This window comes from Mirounga leonina, unplaced genomic scaffold (assembly GCF_011800145.1).
Source record: "Mirounga leonina isolate KUSES-001 unplaced genomic scaffold, KU_Mleo_1.0 Mir_173, whole genome shotgun sequence".
Classification (NCBI taxonomy): Eukaryota; Metazoa; Chordata; class Mammalia; order Carnivora; family Phocidae; genus Mirounga; species Mirounga leonina.
Window position 1 is genome coordinate 58,071,737 of NW_023270447.1, and position 14,937 is coordinate 58,086,673.

A 14,937-nucleotide genomic window follows, 5' to 3' on the forward strand; every position below is an offset into this window, starting at 1 on the left:
TTACATTCATTTATTTATAGTGGCATTCATGAAGGCTTGTTCAAGAAAGCAAATGATTCCAATAAATATTATGGAGAGTCTACTATTTGTTAGCCAGTGTGTGTGGTACAGAGAATACAGTGATGAGCAAACAGACCTGGACTGGTTGCTGGAGTAGAGGATTCATGGGTGACAGCTGTTTGGCCTGATGCCATTCAAAAAGGAAGGGAACCCAAAAAGAAGTCTAGGAATGGGAAGGGATGATCACAGCAGGGTTTGCATTGAGTTGGAGGGTCCTGTGAAGATTTCCAGCAGGCAGTTGGACACAGGTCAGCCTAGAGCTCAGGAGAAATGTTAGGGCTGCCGTTATGAGTGTAAGAATCTAGGCGGTAAAAGAGGTCAGGAGAGGGGATAATGCCTGGATGGCTCAGTTGGTTAAGCGACTGCTTTCGGCTCAGGTCATGATCCCAGAGCCCCGCATCAGGCTCCCAGCTCAGCGGGGAGTCTGCTTCTCCCTCGGACTCTCTCCCCTCTCATGCTCTCTCTCTCTCAAATAAATAAATAAAATCTTAAAAGAAAAAAAAAAGATCTACCATGAAGAGTGAGACTGAGCAGTGAAGATCAGGGAGGAGCCCTGAGGGACATCTTTTTCAAATGCTAATAAAATGTGTTAGATTTTCTCTAATACATACTTATTAGGAATAATACAAAAAAAAAAAAGGAAAAATCACTTATGTTAACATTTTGGGGGATACCATCCCACCATTTAGGAAGCAGGTGGAATATGGAGAGCTCAAAAAAATCTAACTGGTCTTCTGGCTTCCTCCGTTTCCTTTTAAAACATTCTCCACAAAACAGTAAAGTTTCTCTTAAATAGGAATATATCACTCCTCTGCTTAAAACTTCCCTGTCTACCTACTCACTTCAAATAAGCATCGCCATCTTCTAGAAACTTGTTAGAAATGCAGTATTCTGCTCTGCCCCGGACTACTGAATCGAAAACTCTTAAGAATGGGGCCCAGCAATTTGTGTTTTAAGACGCCCTCCGAGTGATTCTGATGCAAGGTAAAGTTTAAGAACCACTGTGTTAAGCTAAGTGCTTTGTATGTATTATCTCATTAAACCTTAAGGACAACTCTGTATTACTCTTGTCAATATAGGGCGGCAGGTTAAGAGTGGAATCTAGCTAGGATAACTTGGTCTGAATTCTAGCTCTCCCAGCTTTGTGACCTTGGGCCTCATTACTAAAGTACCTATTTCATGGCTGTTGTGGAATTAAATGAGTTGATGTAAGAAAAGTGCTTGGAACAGTGACTGGCATAGAGTAAGCATCATATAAGCATACCCCCATTTCACAGATCAGGGAATCCAGCCTGAGACGTGAAGTGACTTGCCCAAGGTCTAGGGTAGTGGTAGAAGCAGATTTTTAATTCCTCTTAGCCTCCAAAGGCATACCGCAGGCCTGGGTTCAGCCTTGCCTAAGCAGGGAAAGCGGGTAGCCGTGTCCCAGGCCTCTAGGCCCTCTGACCCTGGCACCCCGAGCGGCCTCGTCCGAGGCTCCAGGACTCCGACTTGAATCGGGTTTGCCATCCACGATGCTGGGGGCCAAGACTAAGGGCGGGGGGTGCTGCTGCTCCCCCCCATCAGCCACCCCGCCGCCAGTTGCGAAGCTGCCGGGGGACTAAGTACTCGGACCCCCGCCGCCGCCGCCGCCGCCCTAAGCACCGCCCGCCGCCCTCTCACCCCGCGGCGGCGGCGGCGGCGGAAGCGGGGAGGCGGGCCGGGCCGGGCCGGGGCGGGGCCGCGAGCGGCATGGAGGAGGCGGAGGCCGCGGCGCGCCGGGCAGAGCAGTGCGGGCCCGAGAGGGGCCCGAGCGGGGCCCGGGCCCCCTGAACCGTGAGTCCTTCTGGGCGGGAGTCCCGGAGGGGTGGCGCGGCCGGGGCAGGTCTCCGAGTCCTCAGGGCGGCCCCGAGCCCTGGAAGGAGAAGAGCGGGGCCAGATAGGAGAGGGCGAGGGCGCAAGGAGGTGGAGGATTGGGGGCCAGGGTTGGGGGGTGGTGCCTGTGCCCTTTGCCCACCCCAGGACCAGGAAGGCCTGGGGCTTGGTCCTTTTAGGGGCTGCTGAACCTTGAGAGCTGATTACTTGGCCTCTGCTCTGGAGGGGGGGGGGGGGCTCACCCCAGCCCCAGGGGAGTTTCCAGGTGATCTGACCCCTCCGAAGGGTTCCTTTTTAGAGCAGTTGAGCCACTTTTCCCAGGTCACACAGCCTGGATGTTGGCGGGGAAGAGTTGCTGGGAGGTCCGCCCTGGTCTCCTCAGAAGGCATCAGACTTTGGGAGGTACACCCTACTCCCTCCGACCCTCTGGTCCTCTCAGATTCCTGAAGGCATGGGTTGGCCAGGACAGTGGTGACTCCCCAATCCGGCATGGACGACTGGAAGCCCAGTTCCCTCATCAAGCCCTTTGGGGCTCGGAAGAAGCGGAGCTGGTATCTTACCTGGAAGTATAAACTCACCAACCAGCGGGCCCTGCGGAGATTCTGTCAGGTATAGAGATGTCCCAACTCCCCCAGGGGCTCCCTCCCAGCTTTACCCTAACCTAGACTATGGGCACTGGGACCTACCTTGGCTGCTCCCAACCCTGGAAAGAGGCGGCAGGTTCCTAGAGAGGAAACCTCTTTGTGTCATGCCCCTACGAGGTGGTAGTTTGGGCCCAGAGTTCTGGAATCAGAACCCAAGTACAACCCCCTAGGCTTCTGACAGAAACCTGAAGTCTGATCAGAAAGGCTTTGCTCAGGGCCACACACCTGTCAGGCAGTCAGGACTAAGACCCAGGTCTTCTGATCCCCATCTTGGTTCTCTGGGACTGGCTCCATCTCTGGGAACTAACTGTGGAGGGGACCAAGGAAATCAGGGCCTCAAATGGAAGAATACAGGAGCTCTGGGTAAGGAGGGCCCTGATGAAGTGAGAAGGGTCAGGGGTGGCTCCCTGGAGGAGGTGGTCTTGAAACTGGACCCTGGTTGGGGGAGTAGAACTGGGCGGACAGAGGGAGGAAAGACATGCCCCAGGCTCTCCCTGTGTCCTCACTGCAGCCAGGGCCTTCCTTTCAGGAAGACCCTCAGTGATCTGGAGGGGCACTCCTCCTTAGTCATCCCTACTGCTCCCCTCAGACAGGGGCGGTGCTTTTCCTACTGGTGACCGTCATTGTCAACATCAAGTTGATTCTGGACACGCGGCGAGCAATCAGCGAGGCCAATGGAGACCCGGAGCCAGATCGAGACTATGGTGGGGCCAAGCTGAGGCTGGGATTGGCTGGTGGGGTGAAGGATGGGGTGGGGGGGGTCCCCTAGGATCTCACAGCTGAAAAGATAGGCAGATCCCAAAGGATGAGACTCTGCTGGAGAAACTATCTCCATAACCTATTGCGCCCCCACAGATGAGGCCCTGGGCCGATTAGAGCCCTCACGGCGCAGAGGCAGTGGACCCCGACGGGTTCTGGATGTGGAGGTGTACTCAAGCCGCAGCAAAGTGTATGTGGCAGTGGATGGCACTACGGTGAGTGGGCCCGTGTCTGGGGTAGTGTCCCTGTATTCTTCTCAGGGTGTGGTCCCCTGGCTCTGGGATCCACTGCCTGAGTGGGTCTGCATTTCCGCCACTTTGGAGCGATGTGGCTCTGGAGGCCTCAGTTCCTTATCTGTAGGCTGGGACTAGTGACTCCTACTTGTCAGGGTTAAGTGAAAAGTGTGTGAAATGTGTGACATGTATTGGGATCTTATCAAAGGTGCTCGCTAGGAGTAGTAGGCAGATAATTCATTGATTTATTTATTTCGTAACTATTTTCTGGTCCCTTCTTTGGCCTCAGCCGTGTCTTGGGCACTGGGGACCTAGGGGATAATCAGACCTGGCTCCAATTTGAGGGGCTCTGATGGATTATGATATCCCCAGCATGAGGAGGAGACATTCAAGGGCTCTAAGAGCCTGAAAGCTCCCAGAGAGGAGGCTCTCCCGTGGAGAGGAGGTTGGTAGAAAGATCTGATCTCTTTCGATGGGTAAGTTAAGGAGTTTTTCTGGAAGAGGGGGCGTTCAGGCCTGGTCGGGAAAGAGCTCTTCACAGAAGCACAGGCAGGAGGGGAGGTTTTGTGCAGCTGGTTTTTTGAGTTCCCATAAGACAGAGACCTTGAATGCCCGAGTGAAGAGCTGGACTTGGTCTCTGCCGCCCGGTAGGTGCTGGAGGACGAGGCTCGGGAGCAAGGCCGCGGCATCCACGTCATCGTTCTCAACCAGGCTACGGTGAGGTTCTAGGGGTGGGGGGCCTGGAGGGCTGAAGCTGAGCCCTCCTTGCTGGTGACTCTAACTCACGAGCGGTATGTCCCCTGCCAGGGCCATGTGATGGCAAAGCGTGTGTTTGACACATACTCACCTCATGAGGATGAGGCCATGGTGCTGTTCCTTAACATGGTGGCACCTGGCCGAGTGCTCATCTGCACTGTCAAGGTCAGTGACTCTGCCCCCACCTCCACCCTTGCTTATGGCCCTGTGTTCTCTACCCCTAATAAAGCACAATGGGGGAGGGGGGGCACCTGGGTGGCTCAGTCGTTAAGCGTCTGCCCTCGGCTCAGGTCATGATCGGATCAGGTCCTGGGATCGAGCTCCGCATTGGGCTCCCTGCTCGGCAGGGAGCCTGCTTCTCCCTCTCCCACTCCCCCTGCTTGTGTTCCCTCTCTCGCTGTGTCTCTCTCTGTCAAATAAGTAAAAAATCTTTCAAAAAATAAAGCATAGTGGGAGGAGCCTCTGAAGGAAGGTAATACAGTTTCCAATCTTAGCCTTGTCATTTTTATTCAGCAAGTAGTTATTGAGCACCTACTGTGTGCCAGGCACCGCTCTGGGTGCTGGAGATACAACAGGAAGCAACCTTTATGGAGCTTACATTCCGCAGGGCAAGATCAACAACAAAAAAGCCCAATACACATATAACGTCAGGAAACAATAACTTAAAGAACACAATAAAGCAAGGGGGACAGAGTAATGGGTGATGTATTTTATTTTATTTTATTTTTTTAAGATTTTATTTATTTGACAGAGAGAGAGACAGCGAGAGAGGGAACACAAGCAGGGGGAGTGGGAGAGGGAGAAGCAGGCTTCCCGTGGAGCAGGGAGCCTGATGCAGGGCTTGATCCCAGGACCCTAAGATCATGACCCGAGCCGAAGGCAGTCGCTTAACCAACTGAGCCACCCAGGCGCCCCTGGGTGATGTATTTTAGAAAGGGAAGGTCTCTGTAAGGAAGTGACATGTGAGCAGAAAGCTGGAGGAAGTAAGGAGAGGGCCAGGCGAATATCTGAAGGAAGAATGTTCTAGATAAGAAGAGTGGCGAGGGGGCAGGCCCTGAAGTGGGAAGGTGCTGGTGTGCTTGAGGAACTGCAGGGGTGCCGATGGAGCTGGAGATTCAGGGAGGCGAGGGGAGTGGTGGGAAAAGAGGGCGGAGAGGTGCAAATTGTGTGGGATCCTGGTAAGGATTTACTAGCCTGCTGACCTTGGATGATTCTCAGAATCTCCCTAAGCCTTCAGTTTTCTTATCTGTGAAAGGATAGTAGCCTCAGAGGGTTGTCGTGACCGTTTCATGAGCTAATTTAAAATAAAAGGTTTCGCATGGTGTCTGACACAGAGTGAGTGCTCCATGAAGCCAGGTCTCCCAGAACCATGCCGGTCAGGCTGACTACCTTCTCTGGTCTCCCAGGACGAGGGCTCCTTCCACCTCAAGGACACAGCCAAAGCTCTGCTGAGGAGCCTGGGCAGCCAGGCTGGCCCTGCCCTGGGCTGGAGGGACACTTGGGCCTTCGTGGGATGCAAAGGAGGTACTGGCACCATAGGCCATCCACCCTATAGTATCAGGGGCCCGGGAGGAGCAGAACCCCAAGAAATGGGGTGGGGTTGGGGGCAAAGGGGAGCCAGAAGCGGTGGGCTGGATGAAAGTGGGCAGAGAGATGGGAAGAAGCTTTAAAACTGGAGCCTGGGCCCCCATTGTGCCTCATTCCTGTCCCCTGCTAGGTCCTGTCCTTGGGGAGAAACATTCTAGGTCACCTGCCCTCTCCTCCTGGGGGGACCCAGTCCTGCTGAAGACAGATGTGCCGCTGAGCTCAGCTGAAGGTGGGGCTGGTGGGGGCTGGGCTCCAGGGCAGTGCCTGGGCTACAGGTGGGCATTAGGGTCCTAGTTATGAAGCTTTATTTTTTTGACTGGGTGCCTGGGGCTCTGTAAACCACACTGGCCTCGAGCCCCCTCGTGCCTCATCCCATTGCCCACATCCCTCCCTCAGAGGCGGAGTGCCACTGGGCAGACACTGAGCTGAACCGTCGCCGCCGGCGCTTCTGCAGCAAAGTGGAGGGCTATGGGAGTGTGTGCAGCTGCAAGGACCCCACACCCATCGAGTTCAGCCCTGACCCAGTGAGTGGGGCCTCAGGCAGTGCGGCTTAGACCCCTTCTCAGCTTGGCAGGGGGATCTCGGAAAGAGCCAGGTTGGGCTTTGCCGACCCCAGCCTGAGAGGGAACCAGGCCCTGGGGACTTATGCTGACCCCTGAAAGACGGGGGGGTGTGTGGCGGGGCGTTAGGCCATGTGAACAAAGGCCCAGAGTTGGAGTTGGGTTGAGTGTGTGGAAGAGCCCACACAGGGAGACCCTCTGCCATTTCTCTCTCTACTCTGGAGTCGCCTTCTCCCCAAAGAACTCTTCCCTAGGTGGGGATCCCGGTTTGAAGAGGGAGTGAGGCAAGAGCTAAAAGCTGTTTTTCTCTCAGCTCCCAGACAACAAGGTCCTCAACGTGCCTGTGGCTGTCATTGCAGGGAACCGGCCCAATTACTTGTATAGGTGAGCCTGGGAGTGGGCTGTTCCAGCGCTGAACGGGAGGGTGCTCACCACGGGGGAGCCTCGGGCTCATCGGCCTGCAGGAGGAACTATTGCAGTGGGAGGAAAGGCAACAGATTCTAGGCCCATTCACCATGGGGGTGAACAGGGGGAATGTGAGCCCATTTATAAGCACAGGGCGGCCCTGAGTTGCGAGGACAGAGAGGCCTAACCCATCCCTGGGCTCCCCAGGATGCTGCGCTCTCTACTCTCAGCCCAGGGGGTGTCTCCTCAGATGATAACAGTTTTCATCGATGGCTACTACGAGGTGAGTGGGGTTTGGGGACTATGAGAAAAGCAGAGCCCAGGGTTGCGGGTGCGGAGGAGCAGTGATCACAAGAGAGACAGCCCAGGTAAAGGCTGTGAAATGTGAATGGCTTGGCATGGTGGAGCCTGCAAGGTGGATGGACACGGGGCAGGTGGTTCCCATGGTGACCAGTAGCCATGCCCCCCAGGAGCCAATGGATGTGGTGGCACTCTTTGGTCTGAGGGGCATCCAGCACACTCCCATCAGCATCAAGAACGCCCGTGTATCTCAGGTACTGCCTAGGCAAGGATGGAAGGGGCAGACACCTGACCCCGCCGTCCATGCCAAGGCTCATGTGCCCTATTTCCACTCCCCACCCAGCACTACAAAGCCAGCCTCACTGCCACTTTCAACCTGTTTCCGGTGAGTAGTAAGGACAAAGCCCTTGGACCTGGGGAGGGGAAACATGGTATAAAGTCTGGTCTTATTAGACAGCAAGCTCTTCCCCTCTCTGGGCCTCAGCTTCCTGATCTGGAAAATGGGGGTAGTGCTGCCTGGAAGTGAGATGGGGGTGGAGGCGGCACAGGATGGGAAAGGCCCCCTGGGGGTCATGCTTGTCCCCTCTCCCCCTGTAGGAAGCCAGGTTTGCCGTGGTTCTGGAAGAGGACCTGGACATTGCTGTGGATTTTTTCAGGTGAGGGGAGTGCCCCTCCATAAGTTGCCTCTCTGTGCAGCCTCTGTCAGCTGCCTCGGGCCTACTTCCTTAACTGGCTCTCCAGGGAAGAAGGCACGGGGTGTCTGGGAGAGCTTTGTGGGAGAAGTCAGCTCAGAAGTGGGGGGAAAGCCTGCACAAAGGTAGGATGGCAGGTGTTGTGGTTGGAGTAGAGTAGAAGGGATGGGTGGAGACAGTGGGGCTCTGGGGGCCGGGACCAGCAGGCATGACTCCTGAGTCCCATCTCCAGCTCCCCAAGCATCACTTTGTGATTGCATTTGTCCTTGTCCTTCCCTGAACCCTTGGACCCTGCCTCTCTCAGTTTCCTGAGCCAGTCCATCCACCTGCTGGAGGAGGATGACAGCCTGTATTGTATCTCTGCCTGGAATGACCAGGTAAGCCCAGGGGCCAGGGGTCAGCTGGGGAATTGGTACAAGCACCAAGCTAAGACCTCCCACCACACCTCCCTCCCCGCCCGTTCCCAGGGATATGAACACACGGCTGAGGACCCGGCACTGCTGTACCGTGTGGAGACCATGCCTGGGCTGGGCTGGGTGCTCAGGAAGTCCTTGTACAAGGAGGAGCTTGAGCCCAAGTGGCCCACACCAGAAAAGGTGCCCTGGCAGGGTAGTGGGAGTGGGCTGGAGTCCCCCACCAGCTCCAAACCTCTTCACCTTTGTAATCTTCCATGCCCCCAGCTCTGGGACTGGGACATGTGGATGCGGATGCCCGAACAACGCCGGGGCCGAGAGTGCATCATCCCTGATGTGTCCCGATCCTACCACTTCGGCATTGTTGGCCTCAACATGAACGGCTACTTCCACGTGAGTGGCAAGCCGGGTGTTGGGGAGGCGGGCACAGTGTGGTAGACCGAGCATTCCCAGCTCTGCCACTGACTAACTTGGGTGAAAATTCTGTATCCTCTTTTGCCTCAGTTTCTTTATTTGTAAAATGAGGATAAAACTGCTACCTACCTCATAAGGTTTTGAGGTGATGAGGTTTAAATGAGTTATTATATGGAAAATGCTTTGAACTGCAAGCATTATATAAGGGTTAGCTGGTATTATTTTTATTATTACTATTCTTAGCACCAGACTCTCGGTGTGGGGAGGGCATTTCTGCCACCAGGCACTTACGCAGCCCTGCAGCCTCTGCCCTCTCCTGTCCTTGCAAATGTGGGGGGCCAAGCCTCAGCCTGAAGTGAACAGGGACGTCCCCAGGCCCCCAGGCCTTAACCTGGCTGCGTCTAAAGGGCCACTCCCCAGTTACAGCAAGAGTATGCCTTGAGACAGCCCGGCCCAAAGGAACATTTGGATGGCTTGGAACCTCCTAGAAGCCGGAAGGACCGTGAGAGGCTGGCTTATGCAAGAGAGGGGCAGGCATTTACCTGAGGTCACTGTCAGTACCTTAGTCACAGCACTTTCCTTCCTCTCAGCACAGCCCGGCCTTTTGCCCACCAGGCCCTGCCCTGTAGGGCCCGCTCTGGTTTCTGTGGCCCTACAACAGCAGACCCAAGGATAACCACTGGGAGCAGGGCCTAGCTCGGGGGTCAGTAGCATGAGCTGCCGGCGTGGGCATGAGCTCTCTGGCAGTGGTGGAGCCCAAACTAAAGCTAGTAAGAGCCTGCCGAGGATGCTACAAAGAAGAGGATGGGGAAGATGGGGGCGGTGGTTAGAGGGACCTCTATGGGTCCAGGACTTCAATTGTGGGCCTTGTGGATATGTGCTGGGTCAGTGGGCAGGTGTGGGCCTGCCAGTGGGAGGCCTGATGTTCATCCTCACACCCACTCCAGGAGGCCTACTTCAAGAAGCACAAGTTCAACACAGTTCCAGGTGTCCAGCTCAGGAACGTGGACAGGTGGGGGCTGGGTACAGGGCAAAGGGGAGGATGTCTAGGAGCCTTGATGACCAATCCCCAGTATTCCCTTTCAACCCTGGGGCCAGGTTTTTTACCCCAGCCCTGCTGCCACCCAATTCCCATGTGGTCCCTTGCCTTGCCCCTGGAACCTGAAGGGTGACCCCTTCCCCTGACCCATTTTTCCTTCTCCTTCAGTCTGAAGAAGGAAGCTTATGAAGTGGAAATTCACAGGCTGCTCAGGTATGGCCTCTGGCAGTAGGGATATATGGCAGGGAGCGAGGAGGCAAATACTGGGGGTCTTGGCCCCATAACTTTTGGGGCCCACTGCAAAATGAAAATGCGGGCACCTTGTTCAAAAATTAAGAATTTTAAGACAGCAGTAGCAGAGCATTAAACTAAGCACAGGGCCTTGGGTAGCATACCTGTGATGCAGGCTCCGTCTTGGCCTTTCTCCCCCACCCCCTGCTACAGTGAGGCTGAGGTTCTGGACCACAGCAAGAACCCTTGTGAAGATTCTTTCCTGCCAGATACAGAGGGCCACACCTATGTGGCCTTCATCCGAATGGAGAAAGATGATGACTTCACCACCTGGACCCAGCTTGCCAAGGTGCTCCACCAACACACCCACCCCAGGCTTACTCCTCCCCACCAGATACAGGGAGCCAATCTTCTGCCTTAGAACCTTCTCTTCATACTCTGGGAACCCCTCTTCCAACCCTTTTGTTCAATTCCATATTCTAGAAGATGCTACATCTTGAAAATTGAGGAGACTGCTGAGGAGGGGTGGAGGCTGGGCCAGGGGTCCTCAATGCCCCCTCCCCACAGCTCTCTGACCCCTGCCTCTCCCCTCTACCCCACCTCTACCAGTGCCTCCATATCTGGGACCTGGATGTGCGTGGCAACCACCGGGGCCTGTGGAGATTGTTTCGAAAGAAGAATCACTTCCTGGTGGTGGGCGTCCCCTCCTCCCCCTACTCGTGAGTACTCTTTTCTGCCCTGGGAAATGGGAGACTAGTGGGATTAGAGGACATAGCTAATTACCTCTTCCCTGCACATTTTCAAATTATCTTCCCAGGGTGAAGAAGCCACCATCAATCACCCCAATTTTCCTGGAGCCACCCCCAAAGGAAGAGGGAGCCCCGGGAGCCGCAGAACAGACATGAGACCTCCTCCAGGACCCTGCAGGGCTGGGTACTGTGTACCCCCAGGCAGGCTGGCCCTTCACCCCATCCTGTAGGATTTTGTAGACACTGGTAGGGGTTGGGGCTGGCTTGTTTTTAACATGAGACTTAATTACTAACTCAAAGGGGAGGCTTCCCCTGCTCCAACACCCCGGTACCTGAGTTGGAGGTCTATTTATTTACTTCCCTGTTGGGAAGGGGCAGGATAGTACCTGGGAATCTTTGGGGTCCCTGGGCAGCTGATCCTGCCCTTTGCACACTCCCTCCTCCCAGGCCTGGCTCAGAATCTAACCTATTTATTGACTGTCCTGAGGGCCTTGGGAACAGGCTGAAGCCTGGAGGGCCTTGATTCCTTTCTCGGCTGGGGTGCTGCCCTGAGGGTGGGGCTGGCTCTTACTCAGGAACCTGCTGTGCCCTGTGCCCAACCCATGGACAGGCCCACTGGGGCCTCCTGCTGATGCAGACTCACTCAGAGACCCTCAGACATGGAACCAGGCCTCTTCTCAGCCTCCCCTTTGTCCAGGTTTCCAAAGCTGGATAAGGTGGTCATTGATTAAAAAAGGAGAAAACCTCTGGGGATGTGTTTTATGATTGTGGGGTGGGGGGGTGGTGTGAGTGAGTGAGAGAGAGAGAGAAATAGATAAGTAGGAGAGAGAATGGTCGTGAGGGTAGTGAGTTTTCTTTACTGTCCTCCACAGGGTTTAGCTTCCATTTGGGGCCATTTGGCCACCAGGGGATGCCCAAGTCTCAAACTCCAAGATTCTTCTCTAAGCTCCACCTTAGGACAACTGAGCCTGACCTTAGCCCCACCCTACTTGGGGCTGAGCTTAGAGCAGCCACCACAAACCCCCTCCCAACAGAGCTGTTAACCTGCCTAGCTTGTCTGGGCAGGTACCTGTCCCCAAAGGTGGAGCAAGAGAGCAAAAAGAGATACTTGGGGTGGGGGAGGCGATGGGAGAGTAGGTGAGTCTAGTGGGGATAGAAGTGGGTGAGACAGAACCGGGGCGGCATTATTCAGGAGGCTGGGACTGGGCTGCAGATAGAAAGTTATAGGAGCAAGGATCTGTGGCCCTCGGGGTACTTTGTATGCAGATCACATACCTAGGCATTTTTCTGGAGAAAAGCCACCATTTTTATCAGATTCTCACCCAGCCAGTGACCCAAAGAGAGGAGGAAGATCTAACTTAGATAGTCGGAGAAGCATCAGGAAATGAAGGCGGTTGTCTGGAGGTAGTGGATGAGAAAGCCTAAGGCAAGGGGCAGGACATTTAAGGGATCTGCCCAGGACTTAAGATCAGGGAGGTGAGTGTAGAACACACCTCCTGAGAACTAGTCAGCCTGCAGAGTCCTTTCAAGGTGAGCCTGGGGAGTTCCTTATAGAGAGCTTGGCCAGGGGGGCAGGAACTGACTAGAACTCCTGCCCTTTCACCAGCTATACCCCTCCCTCCCCTACCGGTGCCTGGAGCCCAGCTCCCCGATAGGACAGGTGGCACACACGGTGTGCTGCTTGGACCATTTCTCGCCACCCTGACACCTTCAGTGTTTGCTGGAGATAGAGATAGTGCTTGAGGTGCTACGACAACCGGGTTGAGGGGAAGTGAGCCCATGACTAGGTGGAGACCAGGTGGAGGTCCGCCCTGGGCAAACAAACGCCCTACAGCCTCTGTGTACGCACCTGGTGTGCGAGAGATGGTCAGGTGGTGAAGGGGGGAGAGGGACTAGTGGGGACTTGCTCTCCCTGTCCCCCCACCCCCACCCCACCCCTCGCAGGCTTCTGAGCTAGGTCTCAGATTAGCTCTCGGGCACCGTGTGGCTCTGGCCAGGTTGTTGTTCCTTCTTGGGCTCAGCAAGGCTGAGCTGGGCTGCCCTAGAAAAGCCAGGGAGGAAGGACCAGGGGTCCAAGGGAAGCAAGGGGGAAGACGGTCTGTCAGGCTGGGTTTTGTTGGCCATAGCCTCCCTCGCTAGTGCTGTCCTGGTTCAGCAGCAATCAGATCTGTCTGGGATCTTCTGGCCTTCAAGTGAATCTGACTCCATGCCAGCCAGGACCGCACCAGGTTCTGGAGTCAGACAGCCTGGGCCCAAATCAAGGCTCAGCCCTTCAGGGAAGGTTGTGGGTGTAGAACAAGTCACTTGGCCTTTCTAGGCCCAGTTTCTGGAGCTTGGGGGTGGTTAAGATTAAATAAGAGATGGGATCTGTAGAGTCCCAGAGACAAACCAAGACCAAAAATAAACAAAGTTCTTTCTAAAATACCCAAAGCCAGGACAGGTGTGGGGCTTTACCCGACTGAGAAGGATAGGCAGCTTGGATCCTGTGATAGGGGCTTCTGGAGGGTTTCCAGAGCCTAAGAAGTGACCCTCTTCCATTGCCTTGGCAGTATTTCTGGTCTCTCTGCCCCCACTTGCGCACAGACTTGTTATTTTCATAGCTTTCCAGTCCATTGCCCCCACCCAGGAGGGGGTATTTTCAGGCCAAAGTCCTCCCACATTATAGGTAGGCAGACTGGCCCAGCCCCCAAGTCCTCCCTAAGTGCCCTCTTGGTCATCCCTGTTAGGCTCCCTCCCAGGCCTGGAATTCAAGTGAAGGAGAAACAGGCACCTACTTTCCCCCTACTTTTCCTTCTGTGACCTTTACCGGGGCCTTGTTGAGTCACCAGCCCCTCAGGAATCTGAGGCCAGGTTGGGCAAGCGGGCCTGCCTCTCCAAGAATACACGGAAAGAGTTCCGAACGAAGACATTTTAATTGGGTAATTAGTTCTGAAGTGCCTTCTACCTCTCTGTCCGGTGCCTGCTGATTTTACATATGCCTGCGTGATAGGGTGTCTTTCTCTCATCCCCCAGGGGCCTGTTGGGGTCACCAAGAGCACCCCTGGGCCTGAAGGGCTGCCAAGGGTTTGAGGGACAGACTGGAAGCGTGGGCAGGAGAACCGGCTGCCTTAGAGGTCCTGGCCCCAACCCCACCCATGGAAGGAAAAGTCAGGCACAGCCTGAAGGGGGCCATCCCCTATTTGGCCCCAAGTCCAGAGCAGCAAGGCCAGCCCACTCTGGCCCAAGTGACACCGTTGGATCCTGTCCCCACCCCAGTCACTGCCGCTTGGCAGTGCCAGGGTGCCTCTCCCCAGTTCTTAGGTGGCAGCAGGCGGTGGCGGAGGCAAAAGCAGACTTATTTCAGATTGCAGTACAGATACACGGACACGATCATGGCAGCCAGCTGGTGGGAAAGGAACGGGCCGAGGTGAGGGATGTGCTGAGGGCCCTCACGCTTTAGCCCCCTGCCTCCCGGATACCCTGCAGGGAGCTCCGGTAGAGGTCTGTCTCCTCCAGCAAGGCCTCGGAGATGGGTCAAGCACCCTGGTCCAGTGGGGTTATCCTGCCCCCCCAACGCCACCCCCCCTTACCTCCAAGCCCCCAATTCCGGCTGCCACACCACCCACGGTGACTGCGTTGGTTCGGACCTCATGCAGAAGCTGACTGAAACAACCCTGGGGGGAGGGGAGAGCAGCCACAGTCAGCAGCTGCGCCCCTCCCGCATTCAGCACTTTGAGGCCACGGAAGCAGCCCCCACCTTCCATGCCGCACCTGGACAGTGGTGTCATTCGCCTTCTCCTTGGTGCAGGGTCCTGTGGCTGTGCCGTTGCCACTGTCGGAGCAACAGTAAGGGGGAAAGGTATGGGTCTTCTCGAAGTAGGGAGAGTCCTCAAAGTCCGTGTAGTTGTTGAAGCCGCAGCACTTGAGCTGAAGAGGAGGCGGGAAGGGAGGTCAGCAGGGCCTTGCTGCTTTCCCCCCCCCCCAAAGTCTCCCCCAGCCCACCTTACCCCCTCCATGGTGGTGTTCCACACTTGGGTGAAATCCTTCTGGGAACCGTAGTCTCGCTTGATGGCGGGCACTACCAGCGAGGTCAGGAAGTGCTCAGCCTGGGGGCGGGGGGGGGGGGGGGGGCCCCCGCCCCGGGGGGGGGCCGGGGGGGGGGCCCCCCCACCCCGCGGCCCCCCCCCGGGCCCCCCCCCCGTGCCCCCCCCCCCGGCCCCCCACCGTGGTGGTTCGCCCCGCCCCCCCTCACCGTGGTGGTT

At 55.9% G+C, this 14,937-nt stretch overlaps 2 protein-coding genes across 5 annotated transcripts in view; one reads left to right on the forward strand and one right to left on the reverse strand.

The window, feature by feature from the left end:
• The first annotated feature begins 1,775 nt into the window (after positions 1–1,775).
• Positions 1,776–11,437, forward strand: POMGNT1 (protein O-linked mannose N-acetylglucosaminyltransferase 1 (beta 1,2-)). 2 transcript variants are annotated; one of them, XM_035018666.1, is made up of 22 exons: positions 1,776–1,875; positions 2,354–2,523; positions 3,148–3,262; positions 3,414–3,532; positions 4,202–4,267; positions 4,358–4,471; positions 5,713–5,830; positions 6,024–6,122; positions 6,290–6,417; positions 6,767–6,837; positions 7,066–7,141; positions 7,329–7,412; positions 7,502–7,543; positions 7,756–7,814; positions 8,155–8,227; positions 8,318–8,446; positions 8,531–8,656; positions 9,625–9,689; positions 9,885–9,929; positions 10,161–10,296; positions 10,557–10,666; positions 10,765–11,437. In XM_035018666.1, exons 2-22 carry the CDS (start codon positions 2,404–2,406, stop codon positions 10,850–10,852), a joined length of 1,983 nt encoding a protein of 660 aa, XP_034874557.1. In that variant the 5' UTR covers positions 1,776–1,875; positions 2,354–2,403; the 3' UTR covers positions 10,853–11,437. The 2 variants fall into 2 exon arrangements, with proteins under 2 accessions (XP_034874557.1, XP_034874556.1); XM_035018665.1 differs by having other exon boundaries at positions 8,318–8,656.
• Positions 11,438–13,589: 2,152 nt separating this feature from the next.
• TSPAN1 (tetraspanin 1) overlaps positions 13,590–14,937 on the reverse strand; it is a 10,567-nt gene continuing 9,219 nt past the window's right edge. For all 3 annotated transcript variants that reach the window (XM_035018671.1, XM_035018668.1, XM_035018669.1), the window contains 4 exons: positions 14,683–14,781; positions 14,447–14,602; positions 14,266–14,349; positions 13,590–14,078 (listed from right to left, as the gene is read on the reverse strand). In XM_035018671.1, the coding sequence (XP_034874562.1) occupies positions 14,031–14,078; positions 14,266–14,349; positions 14,447–14,602; positions 14,683–14,781 (387 nt within the window). In that variant the 3' untranslated portion in view covers positions 13,590–14,030. The remainder of the gene's footprint in view (positions 14,079–14,265; positions 14,350–14,446; positions 14,603–14,682; positions 14,782–14,937) is intronic.

Excerpts from the sequence above, each read along its gene's own strand:
- POMGNT1 (XM_035018665.1), top strand. The coding sequence starts at position 2,404 with ATGGACGACTGGAAGCCCAGTTCCCTCATCAAGCCCTTTGGGGCTCGG. Across the intron at positions 3,263-3,413 it reads GGAGCCAGATCGAGACTATG|ATGAGGCCCTGGGCCGATTA; the intron begins GTGGGGCCAAGC and ends GCGCCCCCACAG. Across the intron at positions 7,413-7,501 it reads AGAACGCCCGTGTATCTCAG|CACTACAAAGCCAGCCTCAC; the intron begins GTACTGCCTAGG and ends CTCCCCACCCAG.